This window comes from Danio rerio, chromosome 3 (genome assembly GCF_049306965.1).
Source record: "Danio rerio strain Tuebingen ecotype United States chromosome 3, GRCz12tu, whole genome shotgun sequence".
Lineage (NCBI taxonomy): Eukaryota > Metazoa > Chordata > Actinopteri > Cypriniformes > Danionidae > Danio > Danio rerio.
Genome location: NC_133178.1, coordinates 28,216,509 through 28,236,286, shown reverse-complemented (window position 1 = coordinate 28,236,286; position 19,778 = coordinate 28,216,509). Strand labels below are relative to the sequence as shown.

The 19,778-nt window shown below is 33.7% G+C and overlaps 1 protein-coding gene across 1 annotated transcript; it reads right to left on the bottom strand.

Moving 5' to 3' along the window:
• Positions 1 to 3,849: 3,849 nt before the first annotated feature.
• On the bottom strand, positions 3,850 to 19,470 carry fam83fa (family with sequence similarity 83 member Fa). The gene is made up of 5 exons (XM_690066.11): positions 18,965 to 19,470; positions 12,472 to 12,639; positions 7,935 to 8,056; positions 6,988 to 7,853; positions 3,850 to 5,167 (listed from the first exon to the last, which is right to left on the bottom strand). The coding sequence occupies exons 1-5, from the start codon at positions 19,424 to 19,426 to the stop codon at positions 5,118 to 5,120; spliced, it is 1,668 nt and encodes a 555-aa protein (XP_695158.3). The 5' UTR covers positions 19,427 to 19,470; the 3' UTR covers positions 3,850 to 5,117.
• Between the last annotated feature and the right edge of the window lie 308 nt (positions 19,471 to 19,778).

Here is a 19,778-nt window from a genome sequence, read left to right as displayed (position 1 = left end):
TAAAGTGTAAAATTAATTTCTTTAAAAAAAAAAAACATTTTTGAATACTAAATCATTTCTATTTTTTGAAGTACGCCATTAAAATATTTCAGTTTCTCGTTTATAATTTTTTATTGGTTTTCTTTTATGATAAAACCAAAATCAAGTGTAGTAGTGCAACAGGATTAGTTTTATTTTTAATTTTTTTGCAAACCAATAATGCTGTGTGTGTAAACCATTATTTGAAATGGTCATTCTTTTAATGACTGTAATATTAAGGGGGTATTCTTAAATTACTTGTTTAAAAAAATAAATTGTTATAAAAATTACATTACAAAATAATCATTAAACAAATATAGGAAATTCTGTGTAAATGTCCTTGCTCTAATTAACATCTCTAGTGAAATAGTTTAACAAAGAATTAAAATGTTACTCATTATTGTTTTTTTAAGTCTCTTGACCGAGCCTGTATTCATTTGTGAAGCAAAAACAATATAATTTTTAAATTTGTTTACCATTTGTCTTAACTACTACTTGCATATACTGTACTGTAAAATCTCATTTATTCTTGTGATGTAAAATGATGGATTTTTGTTTTTGATTTCATCTTTACTCCAGTCATATGATTCTTTAAACCATCCTATCAATCTATTTTGCTGCTCAAAAACATTTTCATATTATGTTGAAATCAGCCTTTAAGAAAACAATTTTATGACTGGGAAGTTGAATTTATTTAAAATAGATAATTTAGTTTTAATGATACTGTTATTCTATAACAGTACAATAAACTGTAAAAAAAATGGCTACAATATACTGTAATATATAAAATATTCTCTATACAGTATATACAGGCACACACAAACTTTATATGTATAAGTGGTGATCAAAAACATTAGAATGCGTGGTATTTCAGTTGTGTATTGAATTGGCAAGTAGAGTACCCATAAAGCAAATAAAGCTAGGAAAAGGAGATTTAGACAAAGAGAAAAACTAAAAAACTAGTCTTTCACTGTCTAGTGTCACGCACTGTAATCAGCTTCCTTCACAGAATTCAAAGGAAAGCCTCTGGTTTCAGTTGCGGGAGAAATGTGTTTGAATATTGAAATTCTCAGGAAATATTTTGACACTATGACTGCAGCTGTGAATACAGAAAAGAAGGAATTATCAAATATTAATATCTGTATACATTTACTTTACTGAACTTGTCATTATTTATGTTGTCCTATTTCTGCTTTGATGTATGGTTCTCTTTTGTAAGTTCCTTTGGATGTTTAAATCAAAGTGTAGGTTAAAAAAATTATTAACGTTTTAATCAAGTGAAATAAATTATAAATATATATATATATATATATATATATATATATATATATATATATATATATATATATATATATATATATATATATATATATATATATATATATATATATATATATATATATATATATAAAGTCCAAATTATTAGCCCCCTTGAGTTATTATCCCCGTTTATTTTTTTCCCCCAAATTCTGTTTAACGGAGAGAAGATTTTCAGCACATTTCTAAACATAATAGTTTTAACAACTCATCTCTCATAACTGATTTATTTTATCTTTGCCATGATGACATTAAATAATATTTGACTAGATATTTTTCAAGACACTTCTATACAGCTTAAAGTGACATTTAAAGGATTAACTTGGTTAATTAGGTTAACTAGGCAGGTTAGGATTATTAGGCAAGTTATTGTATAACCGTGATTTGTTCTGTATGTATGTATTTGTATGTATATATATATATATATATATATATATATATATATATATATATATATATATATATATATATATATATATATATATATATATATATATATATATATATATAAAATTTATTAATTATTAGCCCGTTTATTTTTTCCCCCAATTTTCATCTACACGTTTTATACTAATATTTTATACATCAACTATTTTACAATTTATATAATTATTCTAATTTATATTTAATTTTATTTTATTATATATATATATATATATATATATATATATATATATATATATATATATATATATATATATAATAATGGACAAATAATTAGTATAAAAAACGTGTATAAATAAGTATTACTTTCAAAATAATAATCAGCCAGAATTATTACATTTATGCACATGTAATTAGTTCTTAAAACTCAAAAATGTTAAAATTATTACTAGTTTAAAAAAGGTCAGCTGAGTACAATTTGGTTTCCTACAAAGACTGACGGGAAAAAGTTGTAAAGTTTTTATCCTTTACCTAATCCTTAGAGAAACGACTTACTTGCTGTCGCAACACACACACACACACACACACACACACACACACACACACACACACACACACACACACACACACACACACACACACACACACACACACACACACACACACACACACACACACACACACACAATACCATTAACAAACAAGAGAAGACAAATTTCACACCCATGTTAGCCTAACAGCTCTGTTGACGTAGCTATCACTGAAGATGTTTGTGTATGGCCAGTTATTGTGGACGTCACTGTAAGTACAACATCACAGCTGTGTTTCTGCTGTTTTAGGATGTCTTCTATTTTGTATTATCTGTCACCTCAATCTGTACAAAACAACCAAACCATTGTACAATATATACAGACCATTCAGCCTGTCCGCGAATAACCTGAGAGGCGCTGAGATAATGGCGGTTGTGTTTTCAGTGGTCAGACCTGTCTCTTGAGCTAAACTGAAAAAAAGTTAATAGTCAATAGTAAGAGTCTGCAGCACTTATTAAAGCTGACATGACTACAGATTCTGTGGAATTTACCAGACTTTACATCAGTTAAACTCTCAACTTATAATTAATGTTTATTTAAGAAAACAACTTTTTATTCAAGACTGAATTCATTGAGTGCGTCAGAATAGTGATATGAAACATATTCATTTTTTTTTTCTAGATCTCACTGGTGTCTACATAATTGCTACATTAATCAAAGATGAGTTGTGTTAATACAGGTTTTTCAGCAGGTGTCATTTTCTAAAAATAGCAGCCTGTAATGAGGTTTGATGATCTACAATAATTAAACTAGTAAGCTGAGAGAAAGTACCTTTTAGCCATTAGACAATTAGGCCTGATTCAACCCATATATGGTCAATTAAGCATATTGTCTTTCTGCCATCACAGTGCAAGGTCACATAATCTTAAGTTACATAAAAAAAGCCTTATATAAGTTAGGGATCCTTTATTTAATAGGATTCATGATCAAAACATCAATTCTGTCCTACTCCTGTATTCTTTCCAAACCAAAGGAATTCACTCATAGTGCATTTTAGGTGTTTCGGTGCCCTGCATTGTGATATTTTCTTTAATAAAACATGCTAGATGTCCATTTTGAATGTCAAAGTAAAAATTTGTTTATAAGAACCCTTCTTGATACATTCTCATTCATTCTGCCTCAGTGTTGCATTTTGTGTCTTTAAACAAACATTTGTATGGGTTCATAAGAAACACACACCATACGTATCATACATACCGTATGTTTGGTAAAAAAGTCACACATTAAAATTACATTGTTGAGACTAAAAGAGAAGCCACATTTTATAACTTAATTAAAAGTAATGCAAACTATGCTGTCATAGACCTAAAAACAACACAGGTACTGTACAAAATATATGATCATGTATTTTAGTTCCTGTCATTCTAAAACAAATCCATTCAATTCATGTTTATTTCTATAGCGCTTTTACAATGTAGATTTTGTCAAAGCAGCTTCACATAGAAGTTCTAGTAAATTGAAACTGTGTCCGTCCAGTTTTCAGAGTTCAGTTCTGTTCAGTGTGATTTAATTTTCACAGCTGGAAGTCCAAACACTGAAGAGCAAATTCGTCGATGCGCAGCTCCACAAGTCCCAATCCAAGCAAGCCAGTGGAGAGGAACAAACTTCACCAATTGATGAAAGTGAAGGGGGAAAAAAAACCTTGACAGAAACCAGGCTCAGTTGGGCACGACCATTTCTCCTCTGGCCAAACTTCCTGTGAGGAGCTGCAGTCTAGGTTACAGAGGCTGGAGAACACTTGGCGTCTATTGTGGAGAACTGCAGGTGTGGGATCCTTTCAATTATAGTGGGATTCACAATAATGTGTTTTAAAAATGACAAGCCCAAACAAATGTTTTTAAAGTGAAACTAGAGAGAAATGCTCTAAACAAGTACTTCTGTGTCAATCATCCGACACTAATCTAAAGTGTGCGTGCTTTGGTGCATGTTTTGCTTGATTGCTGTTAAATGAATTATAAAAGGCAATTGGGAATACAAGTTTTAGCATGTTAAAAAAAAAGTACTTATATTTAGGAAAATATGATAAAAATGTAAAAGAAAAAATAAAGGTACTAATCTTCCCAACATAACACCATAAGTATTTTGTTTTTTACAGACTTCACATTAGCAAAATTTCAAAAGCAAGCCAAAAAAAATGAGCTCACTGCTCTCACAGAAGTCACTTTTAAAGCTTGATTGGAAACAGCAATTTTACATGATTGATGTAAATCTCCTTGTTTTTTGTCCTCATGCAAAATTTCCACTGAAATGACTGGATTATAGAACTGCGCATTAGTGGTAAAAGGACCTGTTTTTATTAGTCATCTTTGCTGTGGACCTTTTCCCTTCATTTATGAAAGAGGATTGAGTAAGTGGAACTGATATGCAAATATGCAGGGTAGAGATCAGCTGAACGGAAAACAACACATGCTACATTTTCAGACCCTTACTTTCAAAGCTCTCCGAGGTTTAACTTTAAGCTTCGTAACTGTGAATGAAGGCCACATGATCTCAGTGTGCAAATTATATTAGTCATTTGGTTTCTGGCAGCAGCTTGCTGAATCAGCAACAATTTGGAGGTTGTCCAAACCACTTCACATCCCTCAAAAAATACAGCACCAATACTTTATCAGCAGGCAGCTGAATTAGTATTATTGTAGGAGGAAACATTGTTCACATCTTGTCCAAATTGTACAGAATTTAAAAAAAATCTATTTTTTTTACATCGCATATTATTATTGTTCTTGTTACAACCTGTTCTGCTATCCAAAATGCTGATCTGTTAGCACGCATGAAGATGTTGATTGATTCCTCCAGCAGAAATAGAAATCAGGACTGAATACAGTTCTTCTTCTGGGTACGCCTCCGTCCTCTTGGACCTGAAAGCATAACAAAATATAAAAAATTGTAATTGTCACACTCATACGGCTTAGTGTGATAATGTGATAATCAAATATCAATTGCTGTAATTTGATGAAATACAGTACATAGTATGTTTTAAAATGTGCAACAGTAGGCAGATATTTATCACAGGTATGACCTAAACATTTGTAATATTTTCTAAATGTTGAGAAAAGGGTATTATGATATGAAAGGGGTTTTAATTAGCCAATGCTATGAAACTAAATCATCATTTTGTCCTCATGACATGTCATTTAAAAAAATCATGACGATAAATGGCAGTACTGTAGGTTTACTGCAGCAACAGCACTAGCCATTCTTTTCAGTTAAAGGACAAGTATGTAGGCGTGTTGGTCCCGTATTAATTAAAAATAATGATTGTGGTGGTATTTAAGCTACAGAAATTCCGAATTTTTGGATCAACAGATAAACCTTTTATGAGTTGACCCCTGCTACATCTTGAACTAGAAAGTACGTTTCAACAAATGCATAGCCATGTGACTTTTACATCCTGTAAATGGATTTGCACTACAAATCTGCTTAATATTGTTTTTTACAATTGCCTAAAAAAAACACCTTAACCATGTTTGTAATTAATGGAAGTTTCGGCAAAATTGAAGTTTATAAAAATGTTAACAGCTAAAATTTGTGCATTTTGAAGGCTTGTTGACATGTCAATACTTTAATCATACACATGAGCAGATCTTTTTTAACTCTCAGTACAGAGTACAATGATAGTAATGGCTACTTTTGAAGCACTGCTTCATGAAGCTTCAAACCAGTGGGTCAAAGTGTGTATGAAATTGGCAAAGTCATGTGATTTCAGCTCTTCACTACATCATACCCGTTTTGAAACGTTCTGAAAATGTAATGGTTTCATAGTTTTTACATGATCTCAGATCAGTTTTATAAGTTGCAGATGTTTTAATGATACATTTGTAAAATGTATGGGAACAATATTTAATAGTTTTTTGTTGGCCTGTTGTGTGAAGCCCACAATAAAACAAACAATAGATAAAATATTTAAGAAGATATTAAATAAACACACAAATTACACAATTTTAGGTTCGCAATACGTTTAAAAAAGTTTGCATTACAGTTTTTGTTGGATTTACATCAACTTGACCCCCATGGTGTCCCTAGCATGCAAACATTTTGCGGAGCAATTGGTTCAATAATTTCAAATCTTTGAAAAGCTTTCTTTCTCCCAACTCTACTATGATGCTCCAGACTAGGCATGGGATGATAACTGCTTTCAAGGAATATCGCTATTTTGGGAAAGTTTTAAAACCACCAAAATGTTCTGCTATACCATTCCTATGGTACAGTATATGTAGCACTTTTTATTTATGTTTTTTTTTTAAATTGTATTATTATTTTTTTTATGACAACAGTATCTCTACCAGAGAACAAAAATTACGTTTAAATTGTAAAGAAATCTGTGTGTTTGAACTAATGAAGAGAGCAGAAGTCAATAATTCGTTTGAATTATTTAGCCTGAAGTTGACTGTTCCAAAATATTTTAAATGTTTCTCAAAATAAAATTAATTATGTTCAAAGGAGAAAAATGTTTTTGTTTTTTGCCCAGACATTTTAAAAGAATATATTATAGAGCAGTAATTAACACTGTCAAACCGTGATATTTTAATCCAAGGTCATCCTACTGTCAGAATCTTATACTGGCCTATGCCTACTCCAGGCAATCAGCTTCAACACAATCACAATAATAACCTGAAAAATGACATCTTAACCTTCATAATTAACCCCAAATCAAAACAATGCTGCACAGGATACGTACCATCCTCACCATCTGTGGCAATAGTCTGAAGAGAAACACTCCGAGGACCCAGTTTGTTCTTTTTGAGCTTAAACTTCACCTGCGGTGGATTCTCTATGAACTCAAAAGTGTCCTCGACCTCATTGGTGCTGTCAGCATCTGAAATCTTTCGAGGAGCAGGACTCAGGTGTCTGGATGGCTCTTCTTTCTCCTTAACATGATTGTCTAACCACGATGCTTCCTTGGAGTGGCTGGTAGGCTTAATGTCTTTAGGACTGTTCTGTTTGGCGTCTATGTTTTGATGGGTTGTTTTAGTAAGAGCGCCTGGACTTTGGTTGTTAGCTCTGCCTTTCAAGTAATTCCTAAACGAAGAGCGTTGCTTTTTAGAACCAAATGGCGAGGGCTTCTTCCCTTCGCCCTTTGTGTCTTCCGTCCCATCTGGGGACGCAGGAGACTGTGGATGTAAACTTTCCCCATTGGTGTAGATTAATTTTTCCATGTTACTCACAGAGGCATGGTCAACATAGTCCCTTAGCTTAGAAAGATCCTGTAGGGATCCAGTCACGCCTAGGCTATTGCCAACAACTAAAGAGTACTTTGGATTATGGTATTTATGTGCAGGCACCTTTAGGTCCACTGGTTTGGTGTCTCCTACAGAGATCTGGAAGCGCGACATGGACACGGGAACTGTGAGTTTGATGGGTTCCGATGGCGTTTTCAACACAGGAACTTGCATTGCAGGCTTACTGATGTGAAACTCACGATACAAGTCCACTTTATCAGACACGGCATATAGTTCTCTGAAATCGTTGTCAAAGAAGTCAACAACTTGTCCTGACATCACAGTGATTGTGTTACGATTCATCCTAGAGGAACTCCATGTAAAGCTATGATTGAAAGTAAAGCATATTAGTGCATGCCAATAATGAACAAAATAACAAGGTTTACTGCTTGGTCTACATTCTAACCTGTATGATCCAAACATTACTTTCTCTCCATCAACCAACATATACTTTGAACACAGGGATCCTGGTAGACGCCCAAAGGACAGCGGCATGCCTGAGCCCCTCACCGTTTGCACCCGCAGGTTCTGAAACAGCAGAAGAAGAAAGGACATTTTAGGCTGACTGGGCTCTGTAATATATCTGTCATCAAAACATTTCTGGGACTGGAGATTATTTCTTTAGAAGCTCTGTTTCCTTTGATCTATTTTCAAGCAAATTTGGAGAATATAAAATCCTAAACTGTGCACTTATAATGATGGAAACATTTATTGCCTAATTTTCTGAATGGTAACCAAAAACTCATTTTTTTTTTTATTTCACTGCACACCATCTAAAAACACTTCTGAAAATTAAATTTGATTCCACAGAACCGCCTTATAGGGTCTGCCATTAAACCACAAGATGACAGGATTTTTTAATAGGCTATGTAAATTTAAAAAGGTCAAAGGTTTTTCTGATTATATTAACCTTTTAGTATTTTATTAACAACTTTTTGAGGAAGTTTCCTAACTAGGATGCGAAATATTGTTTTCTTGAACCCAAGATTCGAATATTTCTAATTTAAATATAATGCAAAATTGGCAGTTTTGAACTACAAAAAAAACTGTAGTTAATAATTTTGTTTTATTGGATCATTAAATAGAAGGGGAATAACCTATTAAGTGTCATATAGCCCAGGGAAAATGAATAGAGCATTTAAAATATGTATATACCCAGTTGTACGTATTAAATGACAAAATTATATTACAAATAATATATAAATATATTCATACATTTTAATACAAAAAATGCTGCAGTGAAGAAAAAAATAAAACCTGCCTGTCTGTTAAGTTGCTAATATCAAATTGAAAATTGACAGTTCCTTAAATCACGTTTTAATTTTATTGTAAAGAAAGTGAAATAACGTGGCCAGAGTGATGCCAATGACATTAAAAAGTCCACTGTTCCCTTTGAAGATTTACCCGATGTGTCCTTGGGAGTTTGTTTACCATAACAAACTTGTGAAGTCTGAACTTATAATAAAAGGATGTGTTTTGTGTTTGCCATATATTGAGAAAAAGCCCAATCAGGTAAATGTCTGAAGCCACACCTCCGTTTTCAAATGTCTCCATTTTTCTCCATCCACACTGACACGAAGCAGCAGTGTTTTAGAATGAAAACAGCCTCTTCAGCGTTTCCAAAATGCTCCGTTTTCTGTGCTCGAAACCCTGGGGTAGTGTGGACGGAAGGCATAACCGTAGCAGACCTTATTCATTTTACAACGAAAACATATTAGTGTAAACAGGGTCTTAGCGTGGATGCTCTTACAGTTATTGTTACAGTCATGCTCTTGGTGCAAATGGGCCTCTTGGTATAAAGTAGGAGATCTGGATTTGACAAAAGGCATGAGGTGTCAAAGCAACACCCCTGACCTGGGCAAATATCCAAGTGAAGCCGGTGCAGTGAGGTTAATGAAAAATAAATCCTTGCACACAGAGGTGTGGCGATTTCATTTGCACACTGAGGCCTTGAAAGAAAGGAACACTGTAGCTTCAAAAGTGCCTTGAGTACATGGCTGGCATGGATGAGGAAAAAGCAGAAGCGTGAGAGATGAGAGTGCTCCACAATTCCCCAAAATGAGATCAGGTTGCTTCTTTTTTTTTCCCTAGTTCAGCTGAAATCTGCAGATCTCTTTCAGGAAATAACAATGCTGAATTATCCAACTCTATTGCTGTCAGATGAAAAGCCCTAGTGTCCTATATAAAACAATCCTCGTAGATAAGGCTTGCTGGCACAGTATCTGTAAGAGATTGGCAAGTATTTAGGGCAGTCTTGCAGAAAGCGCTGGTTTTTATTCTGTCGTGCTGTTATGCGTGTGCACGGTGGACCAGAAAGTCAGTTGAACCCTGTGGCAACAGCTCCAGAATCATCCCGAGTTTCAAGTTCACACAAGATCTCTTCTAGGCCAGCTGACAAATCAGTTAATGTGCGTTTATATGTGACATGGCAAGTCACATGTTCAAGTTTGACTTCTTTTACAGCGAAGCTTGATAAGGCACGTCTGACTGTTGTTAATATACACACTTTATGACATTTTCATAACATTTCTTCACTTTAACATTTTCTGTTCACACACAGAGTTTAGAATAAAAGGGCAGAAAGAATCCTGTTGGTTTACTATAATGGCAAAGCACGCAGAAACCTGTAGATTTATTTTGATTTCTATTTATTATGTAAATGTGTTTAAATATGTTTATTCCCTTTTTATATTAATTTCAGTGATATTGTTAATATTATGCATTTACAGTAAAGTTTGTAAAGTATTATTTTCTGTCTTTTAGTAGATTTGAGAGACTTGTTTTGTTCACCAAACACCGAAAAACAATTTTGCAAAATTGTCGAAAACAATTTATATAGGCTGAACAGTAATGTTCAACTTAATTTGTTTGTTTAAATTCAAGCCAAATAAATTGTTACCTTACCTTTAAAAAAAATGTCATTTTTAAAATGTAAATTCAATGAATCATCTTCTCATCATTTTTTTTCAGTGAAGTGGATTTGCATTGTACATCTTAAATACAAGTTAAATGTTATTATTTTTTTAATTTAATGTGGTAAGTTTTAATTACTCTTAAAATCAAAACCGCAAATGTTTTTCACAGATTTCTTATGAAATTTTGTGCAGAAATAGTAAAAATGACTGGCTGCCCTACTAGTGACTAGCGAATAAGAATAAAACTCAATGGGATCACTGGGGTTTCTGTTCCATCATGGCAGAAGTTAAAAGATTACATAGTGTTGTTGAGTTTAACAATGTTTGCCTTACAACAGGATAGTCTCAACCGTCAGGTTTAGCAGAATTCCTTGGTAATGAAATGATACAACACCAATATTATGTCAATAGTCATTTGAATAATGATATAATTAATTAATAAAATAATTTTTTTTTGCAGTTTTGCTAATGGAATGACAACTCCAGCTTTTTGCTTTTTGTAAAATGTAATACATCAAACATTATTTTACAAAAATAGATTATCATTATCAAAAAAAAAAAAAAGATAAAAAATAATTAAACATACTTCCAATCAGCATCATCACAATGCTTTGTGCTGCTATCTTAGTTGTATTATTCCTTTTGTTTCTGTGATAATATTATCACTACATTAAGGGTTCTTAAATAGTACCTACATATGCATGATCACACAATGTAGTTTACTCTCTTAAACGTCATTCACTTACATTTACAATAAACAAACAGCCACATCATGCTATAGGAATTTGCATAGACTTCATTTTCATTGCATTGTATGCATATGTACATTACTATTTTTAAATAGCTAATTAGTATTACCCACTTACAGCAGGACCAAATTAGGATGAAAGCAATACAATTACATTTTCAAGTACTTTATTCGAGATCTAAGCACTTTTCTAACCTTGAAAACCTATTCAGCACCCATAAGAACCCATAGTTATAAAATGCTCCATTGATATTTGATTACATTTTTAGCAGTATTATTTTTTATTTTTGTCTTTTATATTACCATAATAAAAATCCGTTTTTGTTGGGTTTATGCATCGTACAATTTTGATCTCCCTGTTTCGCTTTTAGGGTAAAGTACGCACATCCAATTGGTCTTACTCACAGGGTGTCTGCTGATCCTTAAAAAAGTCTTAAATTCCATAGTATAGAAATAAGGCTTTAATAAGTCCTAAAATGTCTTTCCATCTTTAAAAAACGCATTTCAGAGGTCTTTCAATGCAATCAAACTGACCAGTAAACAACATTTTTCTTGAAATCTACTTAAATCTTTTTGTCTATCATCAAGCAGAATAACATAGGCGGAACCAAAGACTTGAGTGTGCACGCATGCGAGACCGAGTGTTGGCGCTGACTTTTGTCCAGTCTGGCGCCACATTAAATCTTACCATTTCCAGCTTGACTGTGACCAGCATGCAGTGCTTTAAAGGAGACACTTTTTTTTTCTTTTAAGGTATATTTAAAATGTTTGCTGAATGATTAAAAATAATTCTGCTAGACAAAATTATTGTCTAGCAGAAAGAAAATTAAATAATTTCTTTCTTAACTGTCTATTAAGAAAGAAAACATCAGTCACGTCAAAGTTGTCAGCAAATGCTTTACCAGAACAATAACCTTTTATAAAACAATAATAAAAAAAGCTATAATGTACATATAAAATATTGTTATATTTTGTTAAATAATAGGCATAAATTTGAAAATTGTTTCGTTAATGTTCTTAATGTAGTTTGGGGGATGATTATTATTTTAATATTATTATATTAATAATAATAATAATAATAATAATAATAATAATGTTTTGAGGTTTTTCACACTTGTATATGCATATGTTTAATTAACAGTGTTAAAGATGGTCATTAGTTGCACTGCATTTATTTTTGCAAGTTCTGGATTATATATAATATGGTCTTAAATTCATTCTGATTGGTATTAAACCATCCTCAATATAACTCTTTAAAACCTGCAGATACCCTGACTCACCCTCAGGTGCTGTGCAGAAATCTGCAGCCTGCTGCTCATGTCCAGGAAGTGTGGCAGGCCATTCTCCTCCAGCAGCAAATACACAGCCACCCCTCTCTTACTCGCAGCATCCAGGAGATCCTGTAGGATCAGCAGGTCCGTCACCAGGTCCATGACCACTGCAATCAACTGAAAATCAGCCAGCGGTTAGAGCATGACTTACTCGCTGTGCTTATCACAACATCTGGTGTTTATACTGTATTAGCCACACTGTGTGAGCCTTTCTGATGACCTTTTCTGTCTCAGCTTGAATGAACTCTAATACAGGTAAATGAAGTACACTGAGAGCTATATTTCACCAAACCCATTAAAGACAAGCTGATACTTTGGGGATTAAGACCTACTGTAAAGTTCAATCTGAACAGAAGTCACAAGCTACTGTACCTATAAAACAATCTGGTTCAAAGGGCACGTGTGTGTTTATATTGCTTTTCAACAGATAAAATGCAAACTAGGTCAGCAGAAAACTCATAATGATCTGGAAAAATCAAAATGGCTCAATTCAAAGCTTGTTTAAAGGTTTTAAGGTTAGGCCTCATATTTCCTTTTGCACTCGCACAAGAAAACTCATGTAAATAAGAACAAAGCAATTTGCATTAAAGACAAAACAGAGAGCAGCAGAATCAGTTTTGATAACTTAGATTCTGTCTAATGGTTTCAGAATATTTTTTCAGGTCTGTAATATAGGAATTGATTCATTTCAAACAAGGAACTGATGACTTTTTTTAACATTCTGCCCGAGTTGCAGTATGAGGAAATTATTTTTAACATTCTTACACGTGCATGTTTCTTACCAGATCCTCAAATGGAGGTGGCACATGCTTCAAATGAAGGCATGGCTTAAAACATATGTATGAGCGTCAGGATCAACCTCAATAAAATGTCAACACGATGTTCTGTGGACACAGTCTAATGCTAACATTGACACATTTACTGAAACTAAAACGTCACACTAGCCAGCAATCGGATCTCAACTCAAAACATGTCTAAACATCATCCAACTACAGATTACATGTTAAAACTCAACAAATACTGAGGTTTTTACAAGGATACAGACATAAAAGTGCACATAGTGTCTGTTGAAAGAATGTTACAAAGGTGTGAATGCAGATGAACTGTAAAATTCATAATTAATTGTCTAAACACCGTCTCAGGTGCTGTATGAAAGCATATCTACTTGAACGGAGCTGAAAAACTAAAGCCAACAAGGGCAGCACATGCCGGAATGACATTAACTCAGTTTGACTAGTGCATTTGAATAGGTTTCACCACAACCCACAAACATTAAGTCTGGTTTGTGTACTTGTGTACCTGCATAGAGATGTGATCATAGTAAACTAGGACAGGCAAAAAGTAAAATACTTGCGTATCCTCAATTTAATTGATCAAGCTATATTATACCGCTTATGGTTACAAAAAGAAATGGCCCAATAAAATCAGGTCCAAAGATTACAGTGAGCCTGGGATTGCAATGTCTTCGTATAAATGTATTAGAGATTTACATTTGTGGAAGGAAATGTAGGGTGAAGTGACAATAGAATGTAGTTGGACTTAAATTTTTCACAAACCTTCATTATACAGTTTGTATTAATTGGGGGTTAATACAGTAAACAGAGACATATTAAAGGCACTTGCTTTTTCCTTAACTTAAATGTGTCATAAACAGGAACATGCAGGCAGAATCTGAATATCTTAACTAGAAAAAAAAATCTGTGGATTTTAGGCTTGGGCGTTATCCAAATTTTGATACCGTCAAACCTCCTTCCTGTTTTACCTTGGTATATGGTATTACCGTGCAAAATAAAAAAAATATGAGGCTCAGACAGCATCATCAAACTGTTTGGGTCTGGGGTCGCCACAGCAGAATGAAACGCCAACTTATCCAGCACATGTTTTACGCAGCGGATGCCCTTCCAGCTGCAACCTATCACAGGGAAACATCCATCCACACTCATTCACACACATAGACTATGGCCAATTAAGCTTACCCAATTCACCTATAGCACGTCTTTAGACTGTGGGGAAAACCAAACACCCGGAGGAAACCCACACGAACATGGAGAGAACATGCAAACTCCACACAGAAATGCCAACTGACCCAGCTGGGGCTTTAACTAGCGACCTTCTTTCTTTGAGGCGACAGTGCTGCCCAATGCGCCAAAGTGTCACCTAAATAAATTATACTTAATATTAAGTATTTAATCCTTGTCTCCTATATAAGTGCATTGTTTTTTATTATGGTATATCGGTATTAAAACTAATACCATTGCTATATTTAGATCCTGCGGTATACCATATTAGCGTATTACCGCCCGAGCCTAGTGGATTTATATGAGAAATAATTTTGAGCATAAAAGCTTAAAACTTAAAGTGATGGTTCACTCAAAAAATATTTTATTCTGCTGAACACATCAGATGTTTTTTTGAAGAATGTTGGAAACCTATAACCATACATCCATAGCAGAAAAAGTAATTTTATGACCTTCAATGGTTATAGGTTTCCAACATTCTTCAAAATATCTTTTTTTTGCATAAAAATAGTTTGGAACAACACTGTAAAAAAGTTGACTCGTCCTGAAATTGTAAGGTAACTTGCTGCAGAGCTTTTTTGAGTTGACTCAAAAATGTCCTGAAGCTGGTTGCCTCAAATTTTTAAGTTGGGTCAACTTTTTACAGTGAAATAAAGAGTAAGTAAATGATGGTAGAATTTTCATTTGTGATTGAACTATCCCTTTATAAAATAATTTTTCAACTTTTATTTAAGGTTTATACTGCAAATCCATATACAGTATATCCACTTGTTTGGTAAACAACAAGCTACAGTAGGCCTCACATACAGTATATTGCATCCACTACAAAAGAAAATATTACTTTACAAATTGGATCTAAACATTGATATATTACTCATAAATATTATGGAAATGAATATAAAATATAACATAATATATATTATAATTTTAGATATTATATATTAAAATTGATACAATTTTAAATAAGACTTAAAACTTTCTGTGTAACTTTCTGTGGGCCTGATTCTGTGTGCCTAGTCATAACTCATTTATAACCGTTAAGGAAGATACTTCATGTATGTGTAAACCTAGTAGCAAATAGGCAAGTCTTAAAGCCTCTGGCACTCTTACTGACAAAGAACGCTCTTACAGATAAAGCCCAAGGCTAGAGAGGTTATTCCCTGACTGATTATTATTTCATTCTTTTCACTAAAACTCATTCACAGTGACACGCATTGTACTTTACAATAGATTAAAGAAAATTCTTTAAATGCCACCTGATCTTTAATCTAGCAGTAAAATCCTCTCCTTTAATGATTTTATTATATTCTTAATAACATCATCGCTAAGTTACTGCTTTAAATCAACATTGCCATTTATCCACATACAGTAATACTACATGAATGTAATTCAAAATCAAAATTCAAATCAAATATCGTAGCTAAATATTATCAGATTTGTAATTGTAATTTAATTTAAAGTTATTTTCCTTCTCAATCTTAATTTCATCATGAATTTAATTTTGGGTTCAAATGAATTATGATGTTCCTGTTACATATCAGGATGAAAGATAGTTGTTCAAACACTGTGGGTGATTTCCAAATAAGAGCTCAAAGCTGTTTCTTAAATTATTGACACTCCTCCAAAATACCCACAGTCTTGTCTGTTTCCAAGAAATTTGACTTTCTTACAGCAAATAAAATCTACTAAACTCAGTTATTAGTCCATTATTGTTTCTTCTGCCTTCACAAAACTTCATGGCAGGTTTAAATACATTCATGTCAGAGTTAAGTAAATGTTATTTTTGAAAGATGATCTCATCCGCAGCTGAATTTATAAAACCACATGACTTACAGTTAATTTAAAACATAATTGCAGACCAATATAAACTAGTAAAACTGGTTGTGGCCACATGCTTCGTCATCATGTGAATAATACAAATTAAATGAATACCAACAAATAACATGTACATAAATACATGATCTATTAACAACTAAAACTAACCAGTATGTATTTCCTTCACTGCTTTTGCACTTTTTTTTTTCCAAGTGCATAATCCAATAGTGACAGTACATTTTGTTTTTCATTACTGTAGACTATTTATAACATTTTAGTTAAGTAATCTGTGAATACATTTTTTTTTTACTTCTAGATAATAGTATTTTTCATTTTGAAGCTACTAGATAGCATTTTATTAGCCATTGACCAGTGTGTGTGTATTGTAATAGCACTACATTTTGGTAGCGCATTATTTTACTAGTCCTGTTTCACAGTCCACAATCATTACCAAAACTTGGCAATATCCATGTACAATTACTAAACCTAAATCTAGCCTTAATTTTCTTTGATAAATATAAAGTACACATATTGTAAAATGCAAAGGTCCTTTCCTTTATCACTGGTTACCTAACTAACAACATACTGTAGTTTTGGTCTTGTTTAATCACAGGATTGAATGTATACTTCCTAGGTTTAAAATATTGTTAGTGAGTTTTAATTTTCTAATATGTATAAGTGGCATTTAGTATCAGTAAAACTAGATTTAAATGAATAACACTGAACTAATGAAAACTGAATACAATTACTGAACTAGTAGGTTATAGTAGTAAATGTCCTGCTACCACTTCTGTTAAACAAAATGCTAATTTTTGAATCACTGACCTCCATGGGCATATAGGTAATAATAAGAGCAGTAGCAATGGAAATAGATACATTTGGAATGTTAGAACAGCAGCAAGAACCAAAATATTTTAAAAAACTATAATAATTCAAAATTTTGAAAAAATGATAAGAAATGAATAACTTAATTTTAAGGCATCCGTGTTGCAAGTTCAATCTACTTACTGTTGTAATTACAATTAATCATGCATGATTACATGACACTAAACCTAACCAGTATTGTAACCCTAACAATACATTAAGTGCATGTAATTAATTAATACTTAGTAGTTCAATGGATTGCACACTCGCTGTAACAGGGCCACCTTTAAAAATGAACCAAAATTTGACCCTGAAAGTCAGGCACAGATTAAGAATTCAGAGGCCCCTGGGCACAATGTCTTGTAGCCCCCCTACCTGGTCGCACCCCTATAATTGAATTAAAAAATTAAATTATTATCATATTTTGTAATAAAATTAATCTATATGTTATTGCCCACATTTTTTTTTAAATAAATGATATACAGTACATATACATGTATTTCAAGTCTACAAAGATTCAACTTATTTTTGAAGCATTTAAAGCACACTTTGAAAAAAAAAAATACTAATACAACTAGTGGAAATTAATGGATTTTAATATACTTATTCAGATTGACTGAAGCAGTGCTAAAATTTATATTTAAGGGTATTTTTAATGTATAATCTCTACAAATTTAATAATGCATATGATTAGGATATAACCCCTCTCCAATCCAGTTCTATGAATCTGAGTCTTGCATAATACACATACTTATTAATGATTCCTACTTGTCTTCCTCGTGATGAAGAGTAGGCAAAATCTGATATGTAGTAGGGGAAAAAGAAGAATGAGCTCACCAGATGCTGGATTCGAACCGGGTTCATGATTGATTGTGTCAAAACATGTAGCCATGCGCTTTACGAGCTATGCCACTCACACCGCTGTTAGATGCTCTCTTTAGTTAAGTTGTCTCTGTCAATCAAACGGTGATGAGCCAACGAGGTGTGCTATTTGCACGTAGACTAAATAGACACTACAAAATCGGCGTTTCCCCCACCCTCGCAGGGGCCCCTGGGCCTGTGCCCATAATGCCCATTGGTTAATCCGGCCCTGCTGAAGGTAGTGAATAGTCTTAGCGGAACTGATCACATGCCATTTTCTAGAAACATTGTGAACACCAAACAGTAACAATGTAAAACTTTATTGGGATACTATGGGATAGCTGAAATGTAATTATTACCAGCATCTAATATATAATTGTTTTGACTAATGGAAAAAATAATTGATCTCTAAGATAAGTTTGAGTGAACTATTATTAGGCCTACTAGTGGAACTCAAAGACATGCTCTTCATTAACGTATTGTTACTTAAAGGATATTTCACCCCCAAAAAATAAATAAATAAAAAATTATGATAAATGATAGATGATAAATTTACTCACCCTCAAGTGTTTCCAAACTTTTATGAGTGTCTTTATTCTGAACACAAAATAAGATACCTTGAAGAATGCTAAAAAACCTTTAACCATTGACTTCCATAGTACATTTGTTAAAACAAATATTATTAAAGTCAATGTTGACAGTTTTACAGCTTTCTTCAAACATCACATTTCATGTTCAACAGAAGAAACTCAAACAGGTTTGGAACAAGTTAAGGGTGAGTAAATGACTTATTTTGGGTGAACTACCCTTTAACTATGTATTTAAAATTATTCTAGTTTTTGTAGGTGTTTTGACATAAATGATAAAATGCCATAGACTCCTACCTTTGTAGATTCTTGAATGAGTTTGCGTACCACCTCTTTAATATGCGGGCTGTTGGATTTCGGTGGGTGGGTGTAAACCGACACCCGAGTCACCCCTTTGTAATGGCCGTTGCTGGGCCAACCGATGTCCAGCGGAGGGATCTCCGTGTCAGACATGGTGGGCCAGTAGGTAGAGTGTACGCCCGAGTCCTCGCTCGTATCATGGGGCGACCGTGAGCAGCAGGTGTCCGAGTCGCTGTCATACTCCTGGAAGGTCTCCCGCATCCACTTGATCTCCCTGGCGGACAGAAAGTCTTTAACGCTATCCTCTTTTAGGCGCATCTTGAACGCGCCATCCCCGTTCCTGAGGAGCTGCTCGAGCGCGGCCCGCTGCTCCTCACTGTAATAAAACTCCGGTTTGGACTCGGGTATTTTCACGTTTACATGTTCATCGTCCATGCATATTAGTTGAGACTCAGCCATGGCAGCTGCGCTCCCGGAAACAACGGGTTCACCTGTGTGGCTTCTTCAGGCAGCCCTCTCTACCCACCTTTACCTGTTTGAGTGGTTTGGCTGAGGTGATTCAGTGCCGAATAGAGTGGGTGGGCGGGGATTCGGAGCCGATGGGCGGGACTTCAGAAAGGTATTGGGAATTGACATGACGACACTTGTTTAACTTACAACAGAAGACGGATCAACCTGTCACGGTAGTTTCCCTGTCTGACTTTTTTGTTTCAAGATAACTGACAAGAGTCAGGAAGGTAAACAAAGGAATGGACACGAATACAGCTGCCAACAGGAAAAGCTAAACTAAAAAAGTTTAACATTATTCACA